General features: G+C 37.2%; 1 protein-coding gene across 1 annotated transcript in view; it reads right to left on the bottom strand.

Moving 5' to 3' along the window:
* Positions 1–601: 601 nt before the first annotated feature.
* Positions 602–23483, bottom strand: part of SLC25A46 (solute carrier family 25 member 46) — a 33623-nt gene continuing 10741 nt past the window's right edge. The window contains exons 4-8 of the mRNA XM_067568892.1: positions 23237–23314; positions 22296–22396; positions 10333–10389; positions 8987–9044; positions 602–3170 (exon numbers count right to left, since the gene is read on the bottom strand). Of these exons, the coding sequence (XP_067424993.1) occupies positions 2592–3170; positions 8987–9044; positions 10333–10389; positions 22296–22396; positions 23237–23314 (873 nt within the window). The 3' untranslated portion in view covers positions 602–2591. The remainder of the gene's footprint in view (positions 3171–8986; positions 9045–10332; positions 10390–22295; positions 22397–23236; positions 23315–23483) is intronic.

The following is a 23483-nucleotide window of genomic DNA, read 5'->3' on the forward strand; positions in this document are numbered from 1 at the left end:
TTCATATTACAAGGGAGTTGTTGTAGAGGTTACAATGCTCTTATACGTCAATGGTGCCACAGAGAATTACAACAGCTGAAGATCTCATTCAATGGCTAGATTTGTGGATCTGCAAGCAAGTCACTCAAAGTTGGCACTGAAGGTGAAAATGAGAATTTGACATTGGAGTCAGTTTTAAACTATGCATCCATTGTGTGAGGTGGAAGGTATCTTGTGCTTTCAGACTATTTCATGCTTCCTTTGTCATTTGTCCACCATGTGCGACAGACGTGTTAGTTTTACTCCTAGAAAAGTATTCTAACCCTTTCTCATTGAGATGACTCATCATTTGTGTTCTTACCAGCTATACACATACAATATTTAGGGCTGGTTGGGGGAAATAATTTAAATTGATAATTATCACAATTATTGGATTAATTTACTTCCATACAGTTTTTGGGTGCTCAGCACTTTTGAAAGTCAGACTACTTTTATTTAGGTAACTAAATATGGATTTGAGACATTTTTAGCTCTATTTTTAAAGATATCTCGGTCAGAATCTTTGCTGGTATACATTTTTTAAAAATGTAAGTAATTCACAAAGAACAGAATATTTGACCAGTGTTGCTTTCTCTAGTTTTATTGAGATTTCTCAACTTGTAGAATATTTTTTAAAAAGGAACCTTGAATGTTAGAGTGCTTTTAAAAGACATATATGAATAGAAAGCCTACAAGACAGAGGACATATTTCTGATTGATGTACTACATTTTAGGTATTTCTTTGGTAAATTACGTTTTCAAAGTACGTGGACTGTATTTCTAATTTATCCTATTGTTCCCATTTTACATGCTAAACTTGCAGAAAAACAATACTCAAAATAATGTCTCAGGTCCCAAGTTTACTATACTTTCTATTTCAACACTTATGTGCTTAAAATACATGAAAATAGTTTAATTGTAAGCACAGCCAAATTATTTTCAAAATATGATTTGAGTCAAAGCTGTTGATAGTTTTGTCCTGGCTGCTTTCCATAAATAAAATCTACTATACATTTTAAGATTGATCAATTAAATACACATCAATTTACCATATTCACAGATATACAAAGACTCTTACCACAAAAGTTAATTTTTGAGAAAGGCAACATTTCATATTGTTTAAAAGTGATTTTCTCTTTTAACATGCTCATCTGTTTTACTTGTTAAAACATCTTTTTAAACATCTTCATGAAATCTATTTTGGAAACCAAGAAGCAAATATAAGTTAATCCAGAATGATCAAAACGTTTCAAGACTGAAAACCTTGGTTTGGAGATTTGGGGAAGGGAGGAAAAAACTTAAATTTCGGTAATCAAACATTACATATTAATTGTGAAACAGCTGAATACTACCCATCAAACATTTAATCCACACACATTTTTAAGCAAGGACTTCAGTGCAAAATCATAAGTGGAGGCTGTCTTAAGTAGGGAAGATAAAGGGCCCTGAAGATCAAATAATTGTGTTGGCATCTCTCTCCCAGGCACTGCAATCTAGCAGAAGAGTAACAATAGAAAATAAAGACCTAAATCTGTTTATGTTTTCAAAGTACAATTTGAGCATGAGTATTAAATCACTTCTCATGATAATTCTTTTAAGCAAAAATACCTTAGATGAGCAAATCACTCAAATTGTGGTTCTGGTTGGAAATTTGACTTTAAAAATGGCACACACATATATATATATATATACACACACATACATACATACATGTATATCTCAGCTCCTAATTATATGCATCTTTACTTTATTCAAACCATACATTTTAATTACTATTTACCTTGTGACACTCATAGAACTGTAGAAGAGAGGTAAATAATGTAATCTATATCAACTTGCACATAAAGACAATGTTCTTATTACAAAATAATTTGCTATGAGTGATGTACAAAGCATAACATTTAATTTATTTTTTCCCCTAGATGTATGTTGCAACAGTGAAGGTCTTGTTTGTACTTGTAAACTGAGAAAACAATGTGGAGAAAAAATATGAAACAAGATCTTTTTTGAGTTACTCTTCTCACCATAACCACATTAAAGATTAAAAAAGGTTTTTGAAAGACCATTAAATCCTCAGGTATCTTGTATATAAGTTTTGAATCCAAACCCCTTTATTTATTTCATCAGAAGAAATTCACTGCCAAAGATAACAATGACTATTTGTCCTTTAGTCATATAGCATATGTGAACAGTGCCACTGAAGATGCCATTTTCCATGCCAGTTTACAAGGTAGACACAAAGGTCATCTATGTTCAAACGAGATAAATCATGTATATCCTCTACATGAATTTGCCCATTTTAAATTATGATTCTCTTCCACATAATATTTCATATTTCAAGATATTCAAATTCTAGCAATAGTTCTTGTTTAAATGTTATGAAGCATTTCTTAAAAAGGACATTTTAGCATTCAAATTCCAGTTTTTAAATGGACACTTCACATTGTAAAAAGAGAAACTACTACTATAGATTCTCATCTTTTAGATTTCATTTTCCTATCCATCTCTTTTTACCATAATTAATTAAGTGATCAGATCATGTCCCCGATGCTAATCAATATATGAAAGTACTTTTAAGCAACATTTTGAAGCAGCGTGGAGTAAATAATTTTAGTGAACTGTAAAACAGCCACATGCAGTGTATACTGTACAACAACAGCTCCAAACCCTTTATAAAAACCTAGCATTCCTTCTTCCCGCTTTATGGTATTGATGCAGTCTCTCATTCCCTCATACTGAGTATTGATTGGAAGCACTTCATAGCCAAGGTCTGTATTGTCAATTATTGTGCGTGTTCCCTGAATATGAAGGCGGTGTAAAACTGTCTCCAGTGGGTAAAGCATGACATCAGCACAAAGGCTAGCAGCAAAGTTAGCAATAAGTTCTGGAAAATAAGCATCCAACATACTCTGCACAGAATTGGAGCTTTCTGTGGGAAAGCTCTGGGAATTCTCCCTTTTTAGGACAAGCAGAACAAACTTCTGGATGATGGAACTGATGATGTAATGAAGAACTCCATGTAAAACAGTGGGAAAGGTCAAGGCCATGAGAGGGAGGAGCCGTTTGCTATGGGGCACTCCCATGCCAATCACTCTGCCAATCCCTTCTTTCACACAGTCCAAAATTCCAGGATTATCTCGAATGATTTCGCTCTACAACCAAAATGAAATAGTTAAAATTAATATCTGCCCGGCTTGTTTGAGAAATAAGATACATAACAGATGTATTTTTTCACCTTTCAAGGACATTTAAATATTGTGTGCTTACTATACTTGCATATACATAATGATACTATGTTTATTTTTTTAATTAGATCAAATCTGCATATTACATAATGTAAACTCATTTTTCCATTAAAACCTTAAGAATGTCAAGTTACAATTACCTGTTTTGTTTCTAAGTACCATAACCCATCAAAAATAAGAGTATGCAAAGTAGTCAGTATATTTGGAAAGAGTGTTATTTCATATCACAGAACCCTCGAAACATTTAACTGTATCAAAATAAGGATATTCTATTACAAAACTTGAAGGACAAATCCAATGAATTTGGAATTTCTTTACTTTCAAAGATTAAAACATGAGTCTTTGCTATGTCATCTATTCTTAATTTGTATGAGTTAAAAATGAAGAGCAAGTCCAGACTTATAGCTTTAACTATGAAAATGCAAGTGAGTGGGTCTAGAAGATTCACTTGGGGTTATGGTAAGTATAACAGACTCATAACTGTGTATGTTGTGATAATTATGGTGGAATCTTCCATTCAATTCTTGATACCTAAAATGGTGCTCTCTTCACCCATGCTGACATCTACAAGAAAACGCAAGGGTCATTTTAAATTATGTTAATATTTCTTTATTCCTACTTTTTTCACATCATCATATTATATCCCTGAATAGTCCTACAATGGAAACCAAAAGTACTAGCTCCCTTTCTGATTACATATAGTACTTTATGCCATACTGAGCCCAATTTTGGAGCCTCTATAACTTCTCTGGGAGTTAAGTATGAATAAGTGCTATCTGAATGGGACCATATACTAGTGGACAGGCAGCATACTAAGATTTACAAACTTTTTTGTACATCTCAATATACCGCATACCCACGAGAAAATTAAAAACAAAGAGGAGGTTGCATGCACTATTGTAAGGAGCATACCTATACGCCAGAATACGTTTAGGGTAATTTGTCCAATGTAGCCCATCAACCTTGATGTGTTACATTTAGCATTAAGTATATTATAATATAGGTTTTTAAAATTAAATAATTTTCATGGATCTCCCGCATAAGATCTTTCAATAAATAGTACCACACACGTTTTGGTACATTTTTTTTCTCTTCCCACCCTTCCCAAAAACTTAAAATAATGTAATCTTGCTACAAATAATCACTGAGATTTTTTAAAATCATCTTTTGGTATATTGATTCTCTTCCCACACACACACTTTGTGTGCAAAATAGTGGCAAATATTCCAAGGAACAGAGAGTTTAATTTGGCAACATTTTGAAAGCGAAATACTTAAAATCAAGGAATATCTTAAGGGCTAATTTAATTGCAAAAATCTATGTTGACCTATAAAACACACTTTTATAAGGCCTTATGGCTTGCCTATGAGTGAGCATAACTGCAAAGCATCATGGGGGAGTCTAAGAAAAGGAAAAATACCATCTCACTAGAATTATCAAAGAAAACAAGAATTAAGTAAGGAATACATATTTTTAGCAATCTACTAACCACAAAGAGACACCTGAGTAGACAAAATATAATGTACCTGCTGACAAGACACAAGTAAATAACATGTTTGATTATGTGGTTGGAAACTTTTAAAATGTAAGGAAATACTAAAATAAGATATTTCTCTTTACAAGAGGAAGTAATGAGAATGAAACTATAAATAATTCTAGTATAAGTATCAGGCTTTAAGCAAATAATGAAACCAGACAACATACAAATTGAACTGTCAGTGGTGCAGGAGTGGTTCCAAAGTTCTTGGTAAAGTATGCCTTTCTCTTATACACTAACAATTGCTTAATAAATTCAATCAAGCTGAGTTCTAAGTCTAATTACTGAGTAAATTCAAACCCATGAAAAATATAATTATTAATTATTGGTAACAAATTGGTAATAACTAATCAGCAAACTCAGAAGTTTGTTTACAGACCTTAGTGATCTAGCTAATCTAGAAAAGGTAATATTTGAAATACACGAAAAAACGTGTTATGACTCAATATGACATTATATCTGCCGGCTGTACTCTTTTCTCAAAACTTGCAAAAATAAAAACGTTAATTTTAAATGGAATATTTTCTACAGGAGGTGGATGTATTAAGTAAGCACTGCCATAATTCTGATACTAAATTTTAAAAATCATAAACACGCATGCAGAATTCTTTAGAATGTTGTTTTGAAAAATGCAAATACTATGTCTTCCTTTATTTTTAAAGCAAGGAAAATAGGATACTAAAATGAAAAGATATCAGCTATAATAGCAAGATAAGCACAATGGAGATATCTAAGGTAAATAAATTATAAAGATAAATTTCAAGTCATCAGCAAAGACTTCATTTTAATAAATAGTTGTGATAGCTTCCTTTTACTATCTATCTTATAATAGAAATTTTACATTTCTTAAAAAGGAGTATTAGACATTTCATCTAAAAGAGTCTTAATATTGTTCATTTTGTCATGCATTATTGACTTAAGTACAGAGCTACAAAACTACTGACAATTTTATGTCAAGTGTGCCACCGTGTGGTTTGAAATAGAAAAGACCAAAAAAAGTGTTAAGAAATTTCTCCAACTCATAGATTATGGATCTTTAAGACACTCAAGTACAGCCATTTTACTTGCAGAAATATAGTAAAGATAATACATGTGAGCAGCATGATCCTTGAAAGAATGCTTGCTGTGTAAAAAGCAAATACTCAAAAACTAGTATTAAAAGTGATCAGTAACAAGATATATAACCGTAAACACTCAACAATTCTCAGCTGCCATATGTACCTCATATAAAGAACTGTAATGAAGAGGAGCTCATGTTAATGACTTTTGTCAGGCCACCTCCCAGCTCTGCTTAATCCAGAGTAAAAAAAACCCGACAAGTTCATTATTCTTTCAATTTTCCTACTTGTAGGAAAACTGGCTTACATTAATGTCTCCAGTAACAGCAGAAGTTTTACATATTGTATATTAAGGGACTATGCTCTTAAATGCTCAGACACACATAGTTATGTAGGCTGAGTATCATCAATAAACTTGCAGATAGACACTTAATTCCAAATCGTGCCAAAAATCCTACTGAAATGAATTAAAGGCAATTCATATCAGAGAAAGATGAATTATCCTTTATAACTACAATTATACAGAATTTACATGCAGTGTTCGCTATTCATGATGTGCAAGTCTCGCCTTCCTTGCCATGCTCACTGCCTCCTAGCTCATTGGCTAACTTACACTGTTACACTTATCAACTCTCAATTGGTGAGAGTGGGAGAAGAGGGAGGAGATCCTCTGCATTATCTACTGGAAGCTTTGTAAATGCCTGGCATGGTTCCCTTAAGGCTGCAATATGGCAACTAATGTCTTTCCAGCCATGATACCAGATGTGGCTTGTTACAATCAAGCCCAGTCACCAGCTTACTTAGCTTTGATACAGAACTTGATGCAAGATTCAGCAAAGCCTCTGTCATCTTTGGCAAACTTATCTCACGTAAACTGGAAAAACAAGCTGAATAAACCTGAATACAAAGATGTCCGTTTATCAGGTTTGTGTCCTCAGTACCCTACTTTACAGCTGTGAAAGCTGGGTCATGTATTCCAAGCAGGAGCAGAGATTGAACAGCTTCCACCTCTGTGGTCTCAGAAAAGTCCTTGGAGTCACTTGGGACCAACAGATCACTAACGACATGCTTGAGAGAACCGGCCTACAGTCAATGGAAACTATGCTGGATGCTCACAGGCTTCACTGGCTGGGACGTGTGGAGCACATGCCTCAAGACTGTCTGCCAAAGGTTGTGCTCTATGGCCAACTCAAGAACTACCTGTGACGCAGAGGAAGGCCAAAACTCCAGTACAGTGGCAAGGTCAAGCAGGGTCTCAAGAAATTCAGCATTTTCACTGACAACTGGGAGAGCCCTTCCCACAACCACTCAGTCTGGAGAAGCTAGGTTAAGGTATTAGACATGTTTCCCAAGCAGGGCAGCTATCTAGAATACAGTACAATAAATTGCCTTTGGGCACATCCCAGCTTGTGCACTCACATAGAAAATATTTCCACACAGAACAAGATAGGGTTCATATTTGTCATAAACATATCCCACACTCTCACAGTGTCCTCTTTTGAACCCATCAATGCCTCTCCCAAATCAATCAGAGGAACTAAAAGCATGAGTATTCCACCAGGAACTGATATCGCTGCCTCTACAACATCCTCTAGCTCAAGAGGAAAAGAACAAGAGCTGGAAGTTAAAACTACTTCTCTTATATGGTAAAGCATGAATTGCTCTTCTATAAAGGACTCTCTAAGATGCCTGTCCATCTTAAACATATGCAAAAATATATGAAGTATTAACTATGGGATGCCTTGGTAACATGCTTAACATAGTTAACATAGTTAAGGTTAGGTTCCAACTTACAGGCTAATCTCTCTTTTGCTCTTGCTCATAACTATCAAATTGTTTAGATGGAAATTTTCTATGCCTGATTTTAAAGCTTAGACGTGAACTTAAGTTGAAAAAAATCACAGCAGCTGTATAAGTTATGAAAGCATTAAAAAAATTTCCCTGTAAGTTCTGATAATAAATTTTGTGCTTGACAAACATTTTAAACTAAAAACTTCACACTTGGCTGGTTACATAGATCTTATGGTAATTTATATTTTGAACCAAATTTAAAATGATTTGCTGAGTCATTTAACATTTGTGCATTGGATTTGCTGGGCAAATCACACTTGCATTTTATAATGTTTACTATCATCTAGACCCATAGGAGAGGGTGATGGGAGGTACCACATCAGAGTGACAGAGTGATTGAACCATAAGGATGAGCTAGGGCCAGTGCACGTGTCTGATTAGTATGCCTGAGTTTGGTTAATTGACTGGGCCTAAAAGGAGGATACATTTTATATGGGAATGAGTACCTTCTAGAAAGTAGAGTTTTAATTGTGGTAATTAACCCCAGCTGTGGGAAAGAAACAGGAGGGAGCTCAGAAGCAAGGGGAAGGACAACCAGGGGTCAGCAGCAGCTTCCAGAGAGTGCTGCCAGACTTGCCAGAACCAGTTGAGGGCTGGCTGAGCAGAGGCTGAGTTCTCAAAAAGGGCCTTTGAGGAGCAGTCCTGGAATTGCGTAAGTTAGTAGTCCAGGAGAAGGGTCCTTGGAACTTCCTACATCTCTACAGGGAAGAGGGCTGGGGGAAAAAGCAGAAGAGGCTGGAGTTCACATTCTGCACCAAATAACCTAAGATGACCTAAGAAAGAACCATTTTTGACCAGACTGAGATAGAGTTGCCCAGCTAAGAGGTGGAGAAAGAGATTGTGTGTTAATTTGTGTTGTGTCATCCTTCCTACTCTGCTTCTCTCAAACAATAAGTTTCACTTGTCAGAGGGATTTTTTTTTTTTTTTTTTGTAAAGGACTAGGTTAAAAAGGTAGACTGGGCTTGCAGCGATCTATTAGTGGTATGTAGCCCAATATCCCACATCTTGGTAAGTGCTTTGTCTAGTGTGTCAATGAATGAAGCTGAGTGTTTAAGTTTTTTAAATTAAATATTTGACTAGTGTTTGGAAAAAGGTAAATGGAGATATAAAGGAAAATCAAAATGTCAATAGCACTGTACAGCATTCCAAGTAATGTAAATCAAAATCCACTGAGAAAAAGTAAAATACTCAGTTCTCTATATACATTCTTATTTATAAAAAGAAGAAAGAACAGCATCTCTTTTAATATGTAATAGACATATAGATGGTAAATTACCTGCACAGTTTCAATCAGGCTTGCTGAATAAAAAGGCATTGCTACCACGTAGGTTAGGCTGAAGGAATTAATAAGAAGGTTAATATTGTGTTTATGAATTATATTATTAAAATATCAATATTCTCAGATACAGGATACATTTAAGCCACTGAAATCTACATATCTATACAATTATAAAGCCATGCCTAAGAGAAACTAGTTATCAGCTATTAAACTATACTTGAATTTCTACACCAACTTTAAGCAGGTAAAAATAAAGTTCAGTTTGAAGTTCTGTAAGTAGTCAAGTTCTTGATAATATAAAATTCTAGTCCTATATGGCCAATTCAACAAGTTAACAAGTTGTACAGAAATCAAAATTTAATCAGTAAGGTTCTGATCCCTTAAATCAATGGGGCTCGGTGTGGGCACACACAATTGAAGACGCAGAACAACTTGCAGGATCATAGACTAAATAGATTTCATTATATAATTCAGGTAATTTGAAACTCTATTCGCTAAAGGTCACAAATAACCAGGAATCATGGATCAGATTAGGAATTTTTAAAATGAATAATTAAATTTCTACCATGTTCCATGAGTGTTTCAGAGAGTATATCTACACTGCACACTCCTTTCAGCGACGAGTATAATACATACATTATATGTCCCCTCCACCACCTCTCCCCACAATAAGTATAGCTGTGTAGAAGATGAGGGGCACTGCTTAGGCAAGTAGAGTAAAGACATGCCTGAACCCTGTGGATACGTACCTGGGTATAATACCCTACTCACCAAAACAGAGCCTTTCTGGCCTGCCACTTCCACTATAGTGAAAGACTCTCACAGTGGAGAAAAGCTCCAGCAGATCCCCACTCTCCCTACACCAGGGCTTTTCACTTACACATATAGCAATACACAGCAGTGTGGAGACAGACTGCTTTTTACTGTTGCATGTACCCCACACGCCACTGCCAGTGGTGTGCGGTGAAGATGTAGCCTTACACTGTTTAGTTGGGACCATCCACACATAATTTGAATTTCTCATTTGCAGTTAAGAGCTTCTTTTGAAAATCCACAAAACTAATACCATCATCGTCATGGCAAATCTGAAAGGGATGCAGCCTCATTGCAGATTGAATGCCATTTGGATTGATTTCTATGTAATTATGATCCTTAAGGTAATTTGGCTGAATATTCAGTTTATGTACATCATTGGCGATCTTATTGCACCACTGAAGCTTTTGGCGACCACATGCTTGCTGGCTCTGTAGTGGCATTCCTTGATTTTCCGTCCTAAGAAAACGTATTAATATATACATCTTATCATAAGAGTAGTATCAGTTTTCAGCAAGAGCCATACTTACCTTTTCAGTAGAAGGTGTCCTCCTATTTGTCTGAGGCTCCATTTATGTGAAAGTTCCCTAAAAGTTAAAGCAGAATTTTCCTGTAAGATCCAAGAAAAGAAAACTCAAAGCATTTATTTCACCACTTTAACACAATTTTAAAAGAGTTTTATGAATAGGGTCTATGCACAATTCCTCCACTACAGCTAATTAAAAGATCATGCTTATCTCCTATAAATCATATTTTTAAATTAGATATTTTGATTTGTTAGGACTACTGGATACTCTAACAGGAAAATAAGTGTTGTGCATTTATCTGTTTGTAGTTTGATATATACTAAGTTCTTACACAATCATTAGTGTATGCAAAATTCCTTAATTCTGAAGCAAAATTGGTTGTGCTTCTCTATTCCTAAGTGAGCAACAGCAATTTTTATACAACAGTCTTCCTTTATTACCCTAGAATTATTGAAAATTGGCTAGCTACATTTGAAATGCAGCTTTTTCTATTCCTTTAGGCTACACTTGTCTAGTTTTCATTCTTCTCCTAGAAAGCTTATTATAGTCTCATATGTTTTACTTGCTTTGAGGTGCTAACTTACTGCAGACATTTCAACTATCTAACAGACAAGGTCACAGGCCTGCAGCTGTATAGTAATTCCTCAAATGCTAACAAACAAATTATTCAGATTTGGACCCATTTTAACTATTTCCTGCTTTCATTAAAAAAAGAACCACCACCATGCAAAAAGCTGACTTAATAAACCTCTAAAAGTAATATTTTCTAGATGCATACTTCAAAACGTGGCTAGTTAAATAGACCACAGTTGATATTAACTGATAATGTAGCACAACATTAATTAGGGATGGCACCAAACAGCAGTAAATTTGCTATACAATCCCAAAATTATTTAAGGTTAAAGAGGTTCCAGTCTGATATGTTAGACATACTGGACTGTGAATTTGTATTTTTGCTGCTGGAAAATAATAGGCTTTAAATTACATTCAGCTTCATTCTTCTCAAAGAATCACGTCAGTAATGTGACAGCAGCTCTCATCGAAGAAATTATACCATGCTATTGCACTGAGCATGCTACTGTACGGAGCAGAGATTTGGCTGACAACAGTGGCTAACAAAAATGGTGGAGACTGCCCATCACAGATGGCTGAGGAAGATACTACACATTTTGTGGGAAGATAAAACAACAAATGCACAAGTAAGCAAGCTGACAAAGCTGGACATGCTAGGAAATATCAAAATAAGACAGCTTAGGACATGTATATCATATGGAAGATGGGAGACATGCTAAACAAGCAATCAACTGGGTACCTGAGAGAAGAAAGAGAAAGCAAGGGAGAAATGGCAGAAGACAGTAACAATCAAAGATATCGAATGTGTTGGCTTCACTTGGGAAGAAGTACTACAACTTGTAAGCAACCGTAATCAATGGGTGAACTTGACTGTCTAATGTGTCAGTGGCACAGGAGCAACCAAGGTCTAAGGTAAGTTCTCACCTAGATATGCAGTTGATATGCTACTGTGGCTAGATAATAAAAGACCTAGTTTTTATATAGTGCTTTTTCATCAGTAGATCTCAAAAGAAGTGTACGTTATCCATACATTATTTAGTGTAACAAAGAGAAGGTTAAGAGATGCCTTGATTCCTGCCTATAAGTATCTACATCAGGAACAAATACTTCATAATGGGCTCTTCAATCTAGCAGAGAAAGGTATAACACGATCAAATGGCTGGAAACTGAAGCTAGACAAATTCAGACTGGAAATAAGGTATACATTTTTAAAGGTGAGAGTAATTTTCCATTAGAACACTTTACCAAGAATCGTGGTGGATTCTCCATCACTGACAATTTTTAAATCAAGATTAGATGTTTTTCTAAGATATAATCTACGAATTATTTTGGGGAATTTTTTTGGCTAGTGTTATACATCCAAAATCAGATTAGATGATCACAATGATCCCTTCTGACCTTTCAATCTATTAATCCTAATGTTACAAATGGGAAATTGAGGCACGGAGCAATGACGTGACATGCCCCAGGTCACCCAGCAGACCAGTGGCAGAGTTCGGAATAGTCCCAGTTCAGGGATCTTTCCACATTGCCACGCTGTTGCACATGATTCTTCAGTGCTCCTCCTCACTCCTGTACACTGTGTTATGATAGAACAGGGATAATGGTCATGCTTTGAAATGTTTGCAATGTGTAGTTGCTATTAGGGCCAACAAGAGCAATTTTATTGATAGTCTATGTCCCAAAACTTGATCATTTTATTACATGGTTGTTACAGTAACCTTAAGAATGAGAGAGAAATGTCTCGTTTTTCTCCACCCCTCGCCCCACCATTCTCCACAATAGGTAGCCTCTTTCCAACGTTTCCAGCTCCTCCTCCTCCTTCCAACCCCTTAAGCCACTAGCTGGCACTGTAGAAGCCATTCATAGGTAAGAAGCTGCTCCTTGCTGTCTCCTGCTGCATACACATATTACAGGCAGCAGCTTCCTGGAAGGCCACATGCTACTCTTCACTGCCACTACCCATCCACAGCTGGGACTCCTGCCTCTGCTTTAGTCAGACTTCCCCAGGCCAGAGCCTGCCCAGGTCCACCCAATCTACCCGTCCTCCAAACCAGGCCTTTCTTCTCCCCGCAGCTCCCCAACCCACACAGGTGTGATGTGTCTTAACTATTCATTTATTGGATTTCAGATGTTTAAGTTTGTTACCTTCATTCCTTATACCTCAGATCCCAGCTCACACAGAAGGGCAAGAAGAGGGGCTCAAAGGAGCAGAATCTCTCAGATCCCAGAACACATAGCAAGCAGGAAGAAGGGTTCAGATTCCTGCAGAGGGGTAGGGCTCCCTCAGATCCCAGCATAGACATGGAAGGGCAGAATGCAGAACTGGCAACCCCTCCCCCCCCAAATCCTCAGCTTCGTCTGCTGCCCCTCACATTCACCAACCCCTCCCATTTTCTCCCCTCATCCCTGCTCTCTACCCCTTACATTTCTTTCCTCTACCAGCCAATTTATCCTCCTCCTCATAATACACCCATCCCTTGTTGCACACTTCCCTTCTTCCCACCTACTCTTTTCCCCTTAGCCACCTCCTCCTTCCAGTGTGCACTTGCAGGTGTAATTTATTTAGTTTTTGAAAAACATTTAAGCACCTTCTAAATATTCTGCTGTGCTCAGTTTGTATTTCCCAAAACAAAACAACTTGACAGAGGCAGATTCTTCCCAAATGTTTACAGTTCATTCACACATTTCTGCCTAGAGTGGGTTTCAAACTTCAAAGTTGCTACTATCTGTGAACACAGAGATTTTAGAACATTAAGGGCTTGTGTACACTTAAAATGCTGCACGGGAGCCACTGAAAAAGCTTCAGTGAAGACGTTACCTATGCTGACAGGAGGGCTTCTCCCATCCGTGTAGGTACTCTATCTCCCCAAGAGGCAGTAGCTAGGTTGATGGCAGCGTTAGGTTGACAGGAGAATCTGGATCGCTTGGTAGGCTGGGCACAAGCAAACAATACATGTTTTGATATGGCTAAACGTAAATGCAGATATCAAGGAAGAAAGAATGTAGGCCATACTTAAAGGATGATGGACTCTCCGCTTGGAAGCAGTGACTCAGAAAAAGACTTGGGGATCATGGTAGATAATCAGCTGAACATGAGCTCCTAGTGTGACAATAAAAGCGAAATGGCTAATGTGATCCTTTGATGCATAAACTGGGGAATCTTGAATAGCAGCAGAGAAGTTATTTTACCTCTGTATTTGGCACTGGTGCAACTGCTGATGAATACTGTGTCCAGTTCTGGCACCCACAATTCAAGGAGGATGTTGATAAAATTTGAAAGGGTTCAGAGAAGAGCCACAAGAATGATTAAAGGATTAGAAAACATGCCTTATACTGACAGACTCAAGAAGCTCAATCTATTAGATTTAACAAAGAGACAGTTAGGTGGTGATTGATTGATCCATATGTACCTACATGAGGAACAAATATTTGATAATGGGTCTCCAGTATTGCAGAGAAAGGCGTAACACTATCCAATAGCTGGAAGTTGAAGCTAGACACACAAAGACCTGGTCTACACAAGAAAATTAAGGCCATGTCTACACTACAAAATTAAGTCAACCTAACTTATAATGGCATACAGCCACCATAGTAATTACATCTCTTGTGCATGTCTACACTTCGCTCCTTGCGTTGGCAATGCATGTCCTCACCAGGAGTGCTGGTATCGATTGTACTGTGAGTGTGGGGCATTGTGGGACAGCTCCTGAAAGCCAGTAACAGTTGACTTAAGCAACAGTGTCTGCTCTGACATTGCATTGAACTAATTACATCAACCGTCACTCTACGCTGCTTGGGAAGGTAGTATTATTAAGTCAGCATTGAGAGGCACTTATGTCGGCGGGACCCAAATTTAAGTGAAGACACTTCCATAGTTAAGTCGACATAAACTGCCTTGCGTCAACCTAGCTCTGTAATGTAGACCAGGCCTAAATCAGCTTAACTATGTCGCTCAGGGATATGAAGAATACACACCTATGAGTGGCATAGTTAAGCTGACCTGACCCTCAGTGTAAACAGCACTTCCGTCAACCTAGCTACTGCCTCTTGGGGCAGTAGATTACCTATGCCAACGGAAGAACCTCCCATTGGTGCAGGTAGTGTCCACACACAAGCACTACAACGACGCAGCTGTAGGAGTGCAATATTTCAAGTTAGACAAACCCTTACACTGGAAATAAGGCACACATTTTTAAACAATGAAGGTAATTAACTATTGGAACAATTTGCCAAGGGTCAAAGCGGACTCTCCATCACTGAGAATTTTAAAATCAAGATTGGATGTTTTTCTTAAAAACATGCTTTAGGAATTATTTTGAGGTAGCTCTCTGGCCTGTGTTATACAGGACATCATACTAGATGATTACAATGGTTCCTTTGGGCCTTGGAATCTATGATCCCCTTCCTCTATTCCCTCCTACTCTACCACTCCAAGTCACCCTCCTCTCCAGCAAGCAATTGCTTGTGTAGCTTATTTGCTTTTTGAAAAATAGCTTTGGCACCTTCAGAATACTCCTAAAATAAAAATCCCCCTTTGACAGATGCAGATTGGAGCAATTTGCCTGCTTTGTTTTTTTACTTCAGACTTCTGCTCTGTGTTGGATTTGAAATCTTAGTACTTGGGGTGTTGCTCAGATTTGATGACCATAACATACTCTCACAGCCATCACAGGCCTGTTATGTTGAGTTAATTTTGCAGATAATTTCTCTCTGCACATGCTCAATGCATTCCATTAGGCATGTGAATAGGTACATGAGCCTTAGCATGCCTAATCAGAGAAGCAAACTTTTTCAAATAATGTTTTTATTTTATTTTATTTCATGGTGGGTGACATGTACTCTGTAGGGGTAACCCTTGAGCATCTGGGATATTGGTGCAATGACGTGAACCCTGTGTCAAATTTACAAAAAGTTGTCGTCTCCTCCTCCCCCACGAGCTGTATCTCAGGAGCCCCTTCGTCAAATGGCCCCAAATTTAGAATACTGACCATACCCCACATTGCCACGGGGCACACCAAATTTCAAGGCACTATGATTAACTGTACAGATTTTAGTGCACTTCGAACGGTCAAGAGCAAAACAGAAAGCTGGTCTTAACCTTAACTACAGAAGAGCTGTCACTCTACTAGAATAGCCATGCTTCAGAAAATGGAAATTTGCCCCATCCTTTCAATGTGCCTTAACTTTAACAAGAAGAGACCATTTCCAGGGAGCAAATTCAGTTTTCATGTCCATTTATTCCCTACTGTCTCTGTTGAGACTCCCAACACAAGTGCCAATTATGGAGTATTTTTTGTGATGACACTGGGAATTGGATTAAGACCAACACATCAGAAGTGGTTCCCTAATGGGCAAGAGACTCCAAGTCACTACTAAACCTCAATCTCACTGCTGGTAAAGTTTGTAGATGACACAAAAAATTGGTGGAGTGGTAAATAAGGACAGGTCAGTTATATCAAGTGATCTAGACAGCTTCATAAACTGGACTCATTCAAATCAGGGTGGATTAAAATAGATTTTTCTGAAAAAAGGTTTTTATTGTTAAATTATAATAGATTAGTTTATATTTTACCATATTTGGTATTAAATTCAGATTTAATTTTAAACAGGTTTATTTTAAAAAAATAAACTACTTATAATTTAGCTGTTTTGTTTAATAAAAATACATTTTGTATGCTGTTGTGCGTGTTTAAATTCCAGTTACCATTCTAATACAGTTTGGCATAAATCATGAGCAAAAAGTTAATTATCTTATAAATAAGCCGATATATCATTTTCTAACATACTAAAAATGTAAACTTTAATAAGAATCTCAAAATATTAAACTAAATAATTGCTTAAATAAATGTGTATCGTTACAGTGTATCCTCCTAGGTAGCATTAGGATCTACCAAATCTAATATTAAAACTCTATTTAGTTGAAAATCAACATGTTTTAATGGCTATATCAACCAATGAGAATGCACCTCTCTTTAGAATATAACTGAAGTACTAGAGGAAAGCTGATTAAAATCAATTATTTAAAATGAGACTTTCCACTTGGTGATTTAATCACCTTGATTTAAATCAATCTGTTCTGATTCAAATTCCTGTATTGAAGAGAACTCATGTTCCAGTATAGCAGACAAAGTCATAACAGGATTAAATATCTGGAAGCTGAAACTAGACCTATTCAGAAATTGTCAACAAAGTGCATACTTTTAACAGTTAGGGTAATTAACCGTTATAATAGTTTAACAAGGGATGTGGTGTACTTCCTATCACTTGAAGTCTTTACATGAGGACTTTCTAAAAGCTATGCTCCAGCTCAACTAGAAGTTACGGACCTGGTGCAGAAACTACTATGTGAAATTCAATAGCACATATTAGGCAAAAAACCAGACCAGATGATCAAAAGGCACCTTCCAGCCTTAGGAATCTATGACTCACTCAATCACACTTAATTCGGGAATTTCAAAAAAATTTGACACTACTCTGAGTTACCCAAATCAACAACAGATGAGATCCTATCTATCTACTTTCAATAGCTAAGGGCTCTTAACATCAAGGCTTGAACCTGAAGCTTGCTACATTGTTATCTAAAATGGCCTGAAGAAGCTCTAAAGTGAGACTGATGGGAACCAAATATAAATAAGTTGTGGATTGCCCTGCCTATTGTATCAAAAAGCTGCATTTACCCAAACCTTCTCCAATAGACCTTTGATTTTACAAGGGCATAATCACTTTTCCTGCATTCTCCAGTAACTAACTTTCCCCTCAAGAGCTAGGCTTCATGCATCAATTTAGATCTGGATTCTGAATCTGTGTGAACAAGTCCTCTGTCTTGGTACACATTGACAACACATGCTTTTCCCCTTTCACTGGTATCTATGTGTTAAGGGAAGTGGTGGAAGTGTATATTCCAGCAACCTACTCCACAGGAATGAAGAGACCAATGCTGTCACATACTCATTATGAATAAGGATACAATTCTGTCACAGAGGTCCCACAGAATCCATGACTTCTGACTTTCCGGGACATCTGACTTTTTTGGGGGCAGGCCTGAAGCAGCTATCACAACCCAGGGGCTGCCAGAGGAGCGACAGCCCCAGGTCGTGGAACAGCTGTTCGGTGGCAGCCAGGGAGGGCATTGAGCTGGCTGCCGCTGATCAGCTGTTTGGCGGAGCAGGGTAGGTCAGCTGATTGACAGCAACCAGCCTCCACCCCCATGATATCAGTGTGACCCTAAAAACCCCTAAATGCCAATTACCAAAGAATTCACTGTTCTATAACTAACTCCTGACAGGCCTGACAAATCCAACGCATGGCTTTCATACTATTTATCCAAAGAGGGTCAAGTGAGGTCTCTAATAAAAGCTTATGTGATTCTGATCCTCAATCGTTGTGAGATGTATGTACGGATAATATTTAAGAAGTTGTGTATGTACACTGGAAGGTATGTTTTATAATCTGAATCAAAGCAGGGTTGTCAAGCAAGTTTTGACCAAAAGATGTATGTTCACCTGCCTGCCTCGGTTCATATATAAAATAGGCATTGTAAGCCAACTCAGTTACATATGATGTCAACATGAAGATGTGAAAGCAACATGGAGCTAGCAAACCAGGGAATAAGCAACAGGAGTCATCCTGACTGGGGACAAAACAACAAACTTTGGGAATATAAAAAGGCAAAATGACACTTTTGTCCTTCACTGAGGAAGCAAAAAGGACAATGCTGCTTTTTCTTTTTTCTTTGCATTCATGAAAGAGGGATCCCAGCCATGATGGCTAGAGATGCTGGAAGGGTGCATTAGACGAGAAATGATTTTAGACAAGGGTTTAGCCTGCTATAGGTTCTAGGAAGCGGGTTATACTTTTTGTTTTATATGTAACCATTTTGAAATTGCTTCCTTTGTTATCCTTACTCACTGTCTCTTAAAATCTTAGCCTTTGATAATAAACTTAGGAGGATTTTCGCTATAAACATATCTCAATTGTGATATTATACTGGAGCTGATACTCGTCTGAGACAAACAAGCTGGTGTGTGCACTGTTCCTTTGGGGACAGGCTTATGTGGTAATTTCTGAGAACATCCAATGGTGAAGAGCTGGACACTGCAGTATTCCTGGGGGAATTCTGTACCACTGCACAAGCACAGAATTAATGTCACCCACAGAGTCGTTGTCACTCGCCCCCCCCACCTCTGATTCTGCTGGGGAGATGGGAAGCTGCAATTACACCTTTAGCTCACCAGGTGGTGCTAGAAGAGAGGACAGTGGGCTCCAGAGCAGCCAGCTGTGAATAGGGAAGGAGAGAGGCTGCCTTCCTCAGAGCACCCTGCCCATGGAGCCAGGTGAGAAGGCATGAGATATGGGGGGTATGGAGAGAGCAGGACATACAGGGCTGCTGGGGAAGAGGGGGTCTCACAGGCTGGGGTTCAGAAGGACTGTTGGGCGGGACAGACCGGGGCAGGGGCACAGGACCTAGAGGGGTGACAGCACTGAGTCAGGGACTGAATGGGAATGCATGGCCACATGTAGACGGGCAGATGTGCCTGACTGAATGGGAGAGGCTAGGAGTCAGCCAGGATCTGCATGGGAGAGGCTTCCTGACTCCCCAACAATCCCTCCTCCCCAAACAACCCCCCCCACCACAAAAAAAAAAAAAACAAAAAACCCAAACCAAACAAAAAACAACCAACTGTTCCATACTTCTGCCACCCACACACAACACACCACCAGGTTCACTCCCATGCTCCTTCCCAGCAACTAATTCCTTGTCCATCAGCTCCTCCGTTACTGGCTCCCCCAAGCCTATTCAGTGTTTCTGAGGGGTGCGAGAAATGTGTTTCTGTAATGTAGTTTAAATGAATTATTACTCAAAGTTCTGTATTAATATGCCTAGTAAGGAAACTATTTGTCAAAAACATTTCTTGAATCTTTTGTTGTCTGTATTGTTACTGATATATTGCTGATAGGTATTTTGAAATAAATTACCAAAATAATTGAAACTGACATGATGGTACTGTGTTATTTTTTTTACAAATAAAATATGCAGAATTTTAAAATATTGTGCACAGAATTTAATTCTTTGGTGCAAAATTCCCCCAGGAGCAACTGCAGGGGAACACTTCAATGGGGCTTGAGGGTTGCACCTATTAACCTGCAAGGCAAAGTAAGGGCTGGCCGAACCCTGGGGAGATGGTTTGGGTGGCTAACACCCAGTTAAACACCAGCAAGTCTGTCTCTTGCTGAGGCATGGGGGAGTAACAAAGTGACTTACAATCTGGGGTACCCAAGAAAGTCACAACCAGCTTTGACACCTGCAACTTGTCTGCTTCTCCCACAATTGTCTTCACGCTTTATTCCATGCTGGCCTTTATTTCATTTTACTAAATATAATGACTCTATTTAGACAACAATTAACTCTTGTTAAACACCTATCTGAATTTCCTTGATTTGTATGTGAAATCTCAGTGACTTATCTGTTTTGAGCAGCCACGGAAAAACAGCTATGGTTTTAGGTAACAGTTAATTTTGCAATAGCAAAAGGAACAATAAAAAGGATCCTCATATTGAACGGCATTGTCACACAGGTCACAAAGCAAAAAACTGTAGGTTTTTACCATGATCCTGGAATCACTGTACAATGATAAAAGCTGTTTTCTGCCACAGTTACAGAGTCAGAGGTTATCGGCCCCTACAAGCAGAATATGTCACAAGGAATACATATTACTGGACTATTGTTGCATGCTCTGGGTGTACTGTGGAGCAAGACTGAAAAACTCATTTTTACTAACTCTATTTCTCACAGTTAGATACCTTTGTTAAGTGGGTATTAAACAGTACCTATACAGGTGTTGGTAGAGGACAAGAAGGGAGAAAGCTGAAAGGAAGATTGACTCTCCTATTTATAGGGTCTTCGTAGTCTGGAATGTAGATTCAGAACACTTTACATTTTCTCTTACTGGAGACAGTGAAACATTTGACCAGATTTCCATGCCCACTTATCATCCAAGTCTCCCCCCTCCCACCTGGTATCTTAATACAGTGTGATCAGGATTTTTATTTCAGATATGCTTTATTTGCAAGTACCTCACTTTTAAAAACAGTTTTAAAAAAGGGAAATTGACAAGAAGAGCCTAAGCAATTACATCTATATATCTTTTAGTCAGTGACACTGTGCTGAATACTTAACTTGCACTGTAGTTCCCATCCTCAGACTATTAGATTCAACAAATATACATGATTTCTAAAAGAGAGCTTCTTATACAATTCACAGTGAGGTGAACTGACAAAAAAGCATACTGTACTGAAACACAGGTGGATAAAAATCGATGATTAAAAAAAACTATGTTTTTATTTAAATTAGATTTTTGATTGTTACTTAAATTATAATAATTTTTAAAATAAATCGTTTAAAATGAAATCTGAATTTAATACAAAATATGCTAAGGCCTAATATGTTGTTATAATTTCATAAAAAACAAATAAAAAATAAATATGCTGAACCCAGAAGCCACGATCAAAAACTTTGAGTTAAAGGCTGCTTTTCTATATAAAGAAAGAATCAGGGGAAAACATCTAACTTTTGCAGCCAGCATTATAAATATTGAATAATAGGTCAGCCTAAGTCACTTAAGAGACTACCTCATTTTCAAGAGACTTAGAAGAATAGGAACTTAAGCTCTAGTCAGTTTCATAGAGGTATATTTGAAAAATTTCCCAAGCTGACCTGAAATAATCGTTTTCATTCACTGAGTACAGTTAATCCCTCTGTTTAATAAATCATTTAATTGTAAACATAAAACATGTTTGATAAGGTAGTTTTATGTCTACAAAACATTTAAGGTTGTTTTGTTTAATAAAAATACATTTTATATGTCATTCTGTTTAATTAAATTGTAGTTGCCATGCTAATACAGCTTGACATAAATGATGAGCAAAATGTTAAATATCTAGTAAACACACAATATATCATTAATCATTTATAACATACTAAAAATGTACAATTAATAAAAACCAGAAAATATTAAGCTATTAAATTGCTTAAATCTATAGAGTCGTATAGTGTACCTTCCTGGGTAGCAAAAAGGTGTACCAAATCTAATGTAAAGACTATTCAGTTGTACACCAACCAATGGAATGCACTTTTTTTAAGAAAATAACTGAAGTACAAATGGAAACGTTGATTAAAACCAATGATTTAAAATTAGGTTTTCCACTTGGGGATTTAAATCGCCTTGATTTAAATCAATCCACTGACTTAAACCACCTATGGAGTATCTGGCTACCATAACAGAATCAAACTTTTAAAACAACTCCATATTTTTAATACCTTACATGATAGGCATTAACAATTGTTAAAATTCAACTTACTAAGTGCCACAAAAAAATGGAAAGTGTGATACCTTGGCAAAGGCGTAAATTCACTGATGATGCCTTCTGTTCCTAGGTTTATGCCCTGAACTATGAAGGTGCTCCCCATTCCTTTCCAAAGAGCTCTTGGACCCTGCAATTTAACATTTCCAGTTACATTCAATAACGTGAAAATTGGTGATAACACATCTCACCCTTTCAATAAAATTGTAGAAACACAAGAAAGGGGCACAAATTAAACACTGCATCTGATTGTTCCCAAATTAATGGAATTCAGATCCTGATCCAAACAATGATCACCTCTAAATACTTTTCATAACTACACTTTCCATCAGATAATGTGAAAGAGCTTTACAAGGATTAATACATTAAGTCCCTCAGCAATCCTTTTGTTATATTTCAGTTGGGTAAAATGGACAGAAAGATTAAGTGATTTATCCAAGATCCCACAGCATGTCTGTGGCAAATCCAGTAATACATTCTCTCTACTCTTTGCTAGTCTTGGACTTTAACACAAAACCATCCATCTATTGTAATAACATGGATATTTATGTTGAGTTTTATAATGGAATTCACTGGAGTTGGGAAATCAGAGCACTGCAGTCTTCCAAAACTTAAAAAGTCACCATTTAACTTTATGTGGATAAAAAGAATATCTAAATATCTAATATTTTTTGGAATCCTGCTGAATTCTTGGCTTCAATGACATGTTCTTTTTACTCACACACTCATGCAACAAGTTTTTTTCCAGTAAGTATAAGCACAGTGAAATAAAGACTATAGAAAGTGAAGTTCTTTATTAAACTTTAGTAATTAATAAAAATAAAACTTAGAAAAGCATTTTCATAATGCACAGATAGCCACTTAAAAAATTTAGAGACGAAGAACACTTCTGCTTCAATAAACATATGCTACAACTCTATCTACATAATTTTGTTTTATCTATAGCTCTAGCCTGTCACAAAATACTGACCTGGGTCTTATTGATGCTGTACATAATATTGATAATAGTAAATGGAGTAAGATGATAATTCCGGGCGTGATAATTAACCTGTTAAAATATATATACACACACATGTAAAATAAAATGCTGGAATTAGGTTGACCAGATGTCCCGATTTTATGGGGAGAGTCCCAATATTCAGGGCTTTGTCTTATATAGGCGCGTATTACCCCCCCATTCCCTGTCCTGATTTTTCACATTTGCTATTTGGTTACCC

The sequence above is a fragment of the Emydura macquarii genome, unplaced genomic scaffold (assembly GCF_026122565.2).
Source record: "Emydura macquarii macquarii isolate MOO-44397 ecotype Brisbane River unplaced genomic scaffold, CSIRO-AGI_Emac_v2 contig_2897, whole genome shotgun sequence".
NCBI classification, from domain to species: Eukaryota; Metazoa; Chordata; order Testudines; family Chelidae; genus Emydura; species Emydura macquarii.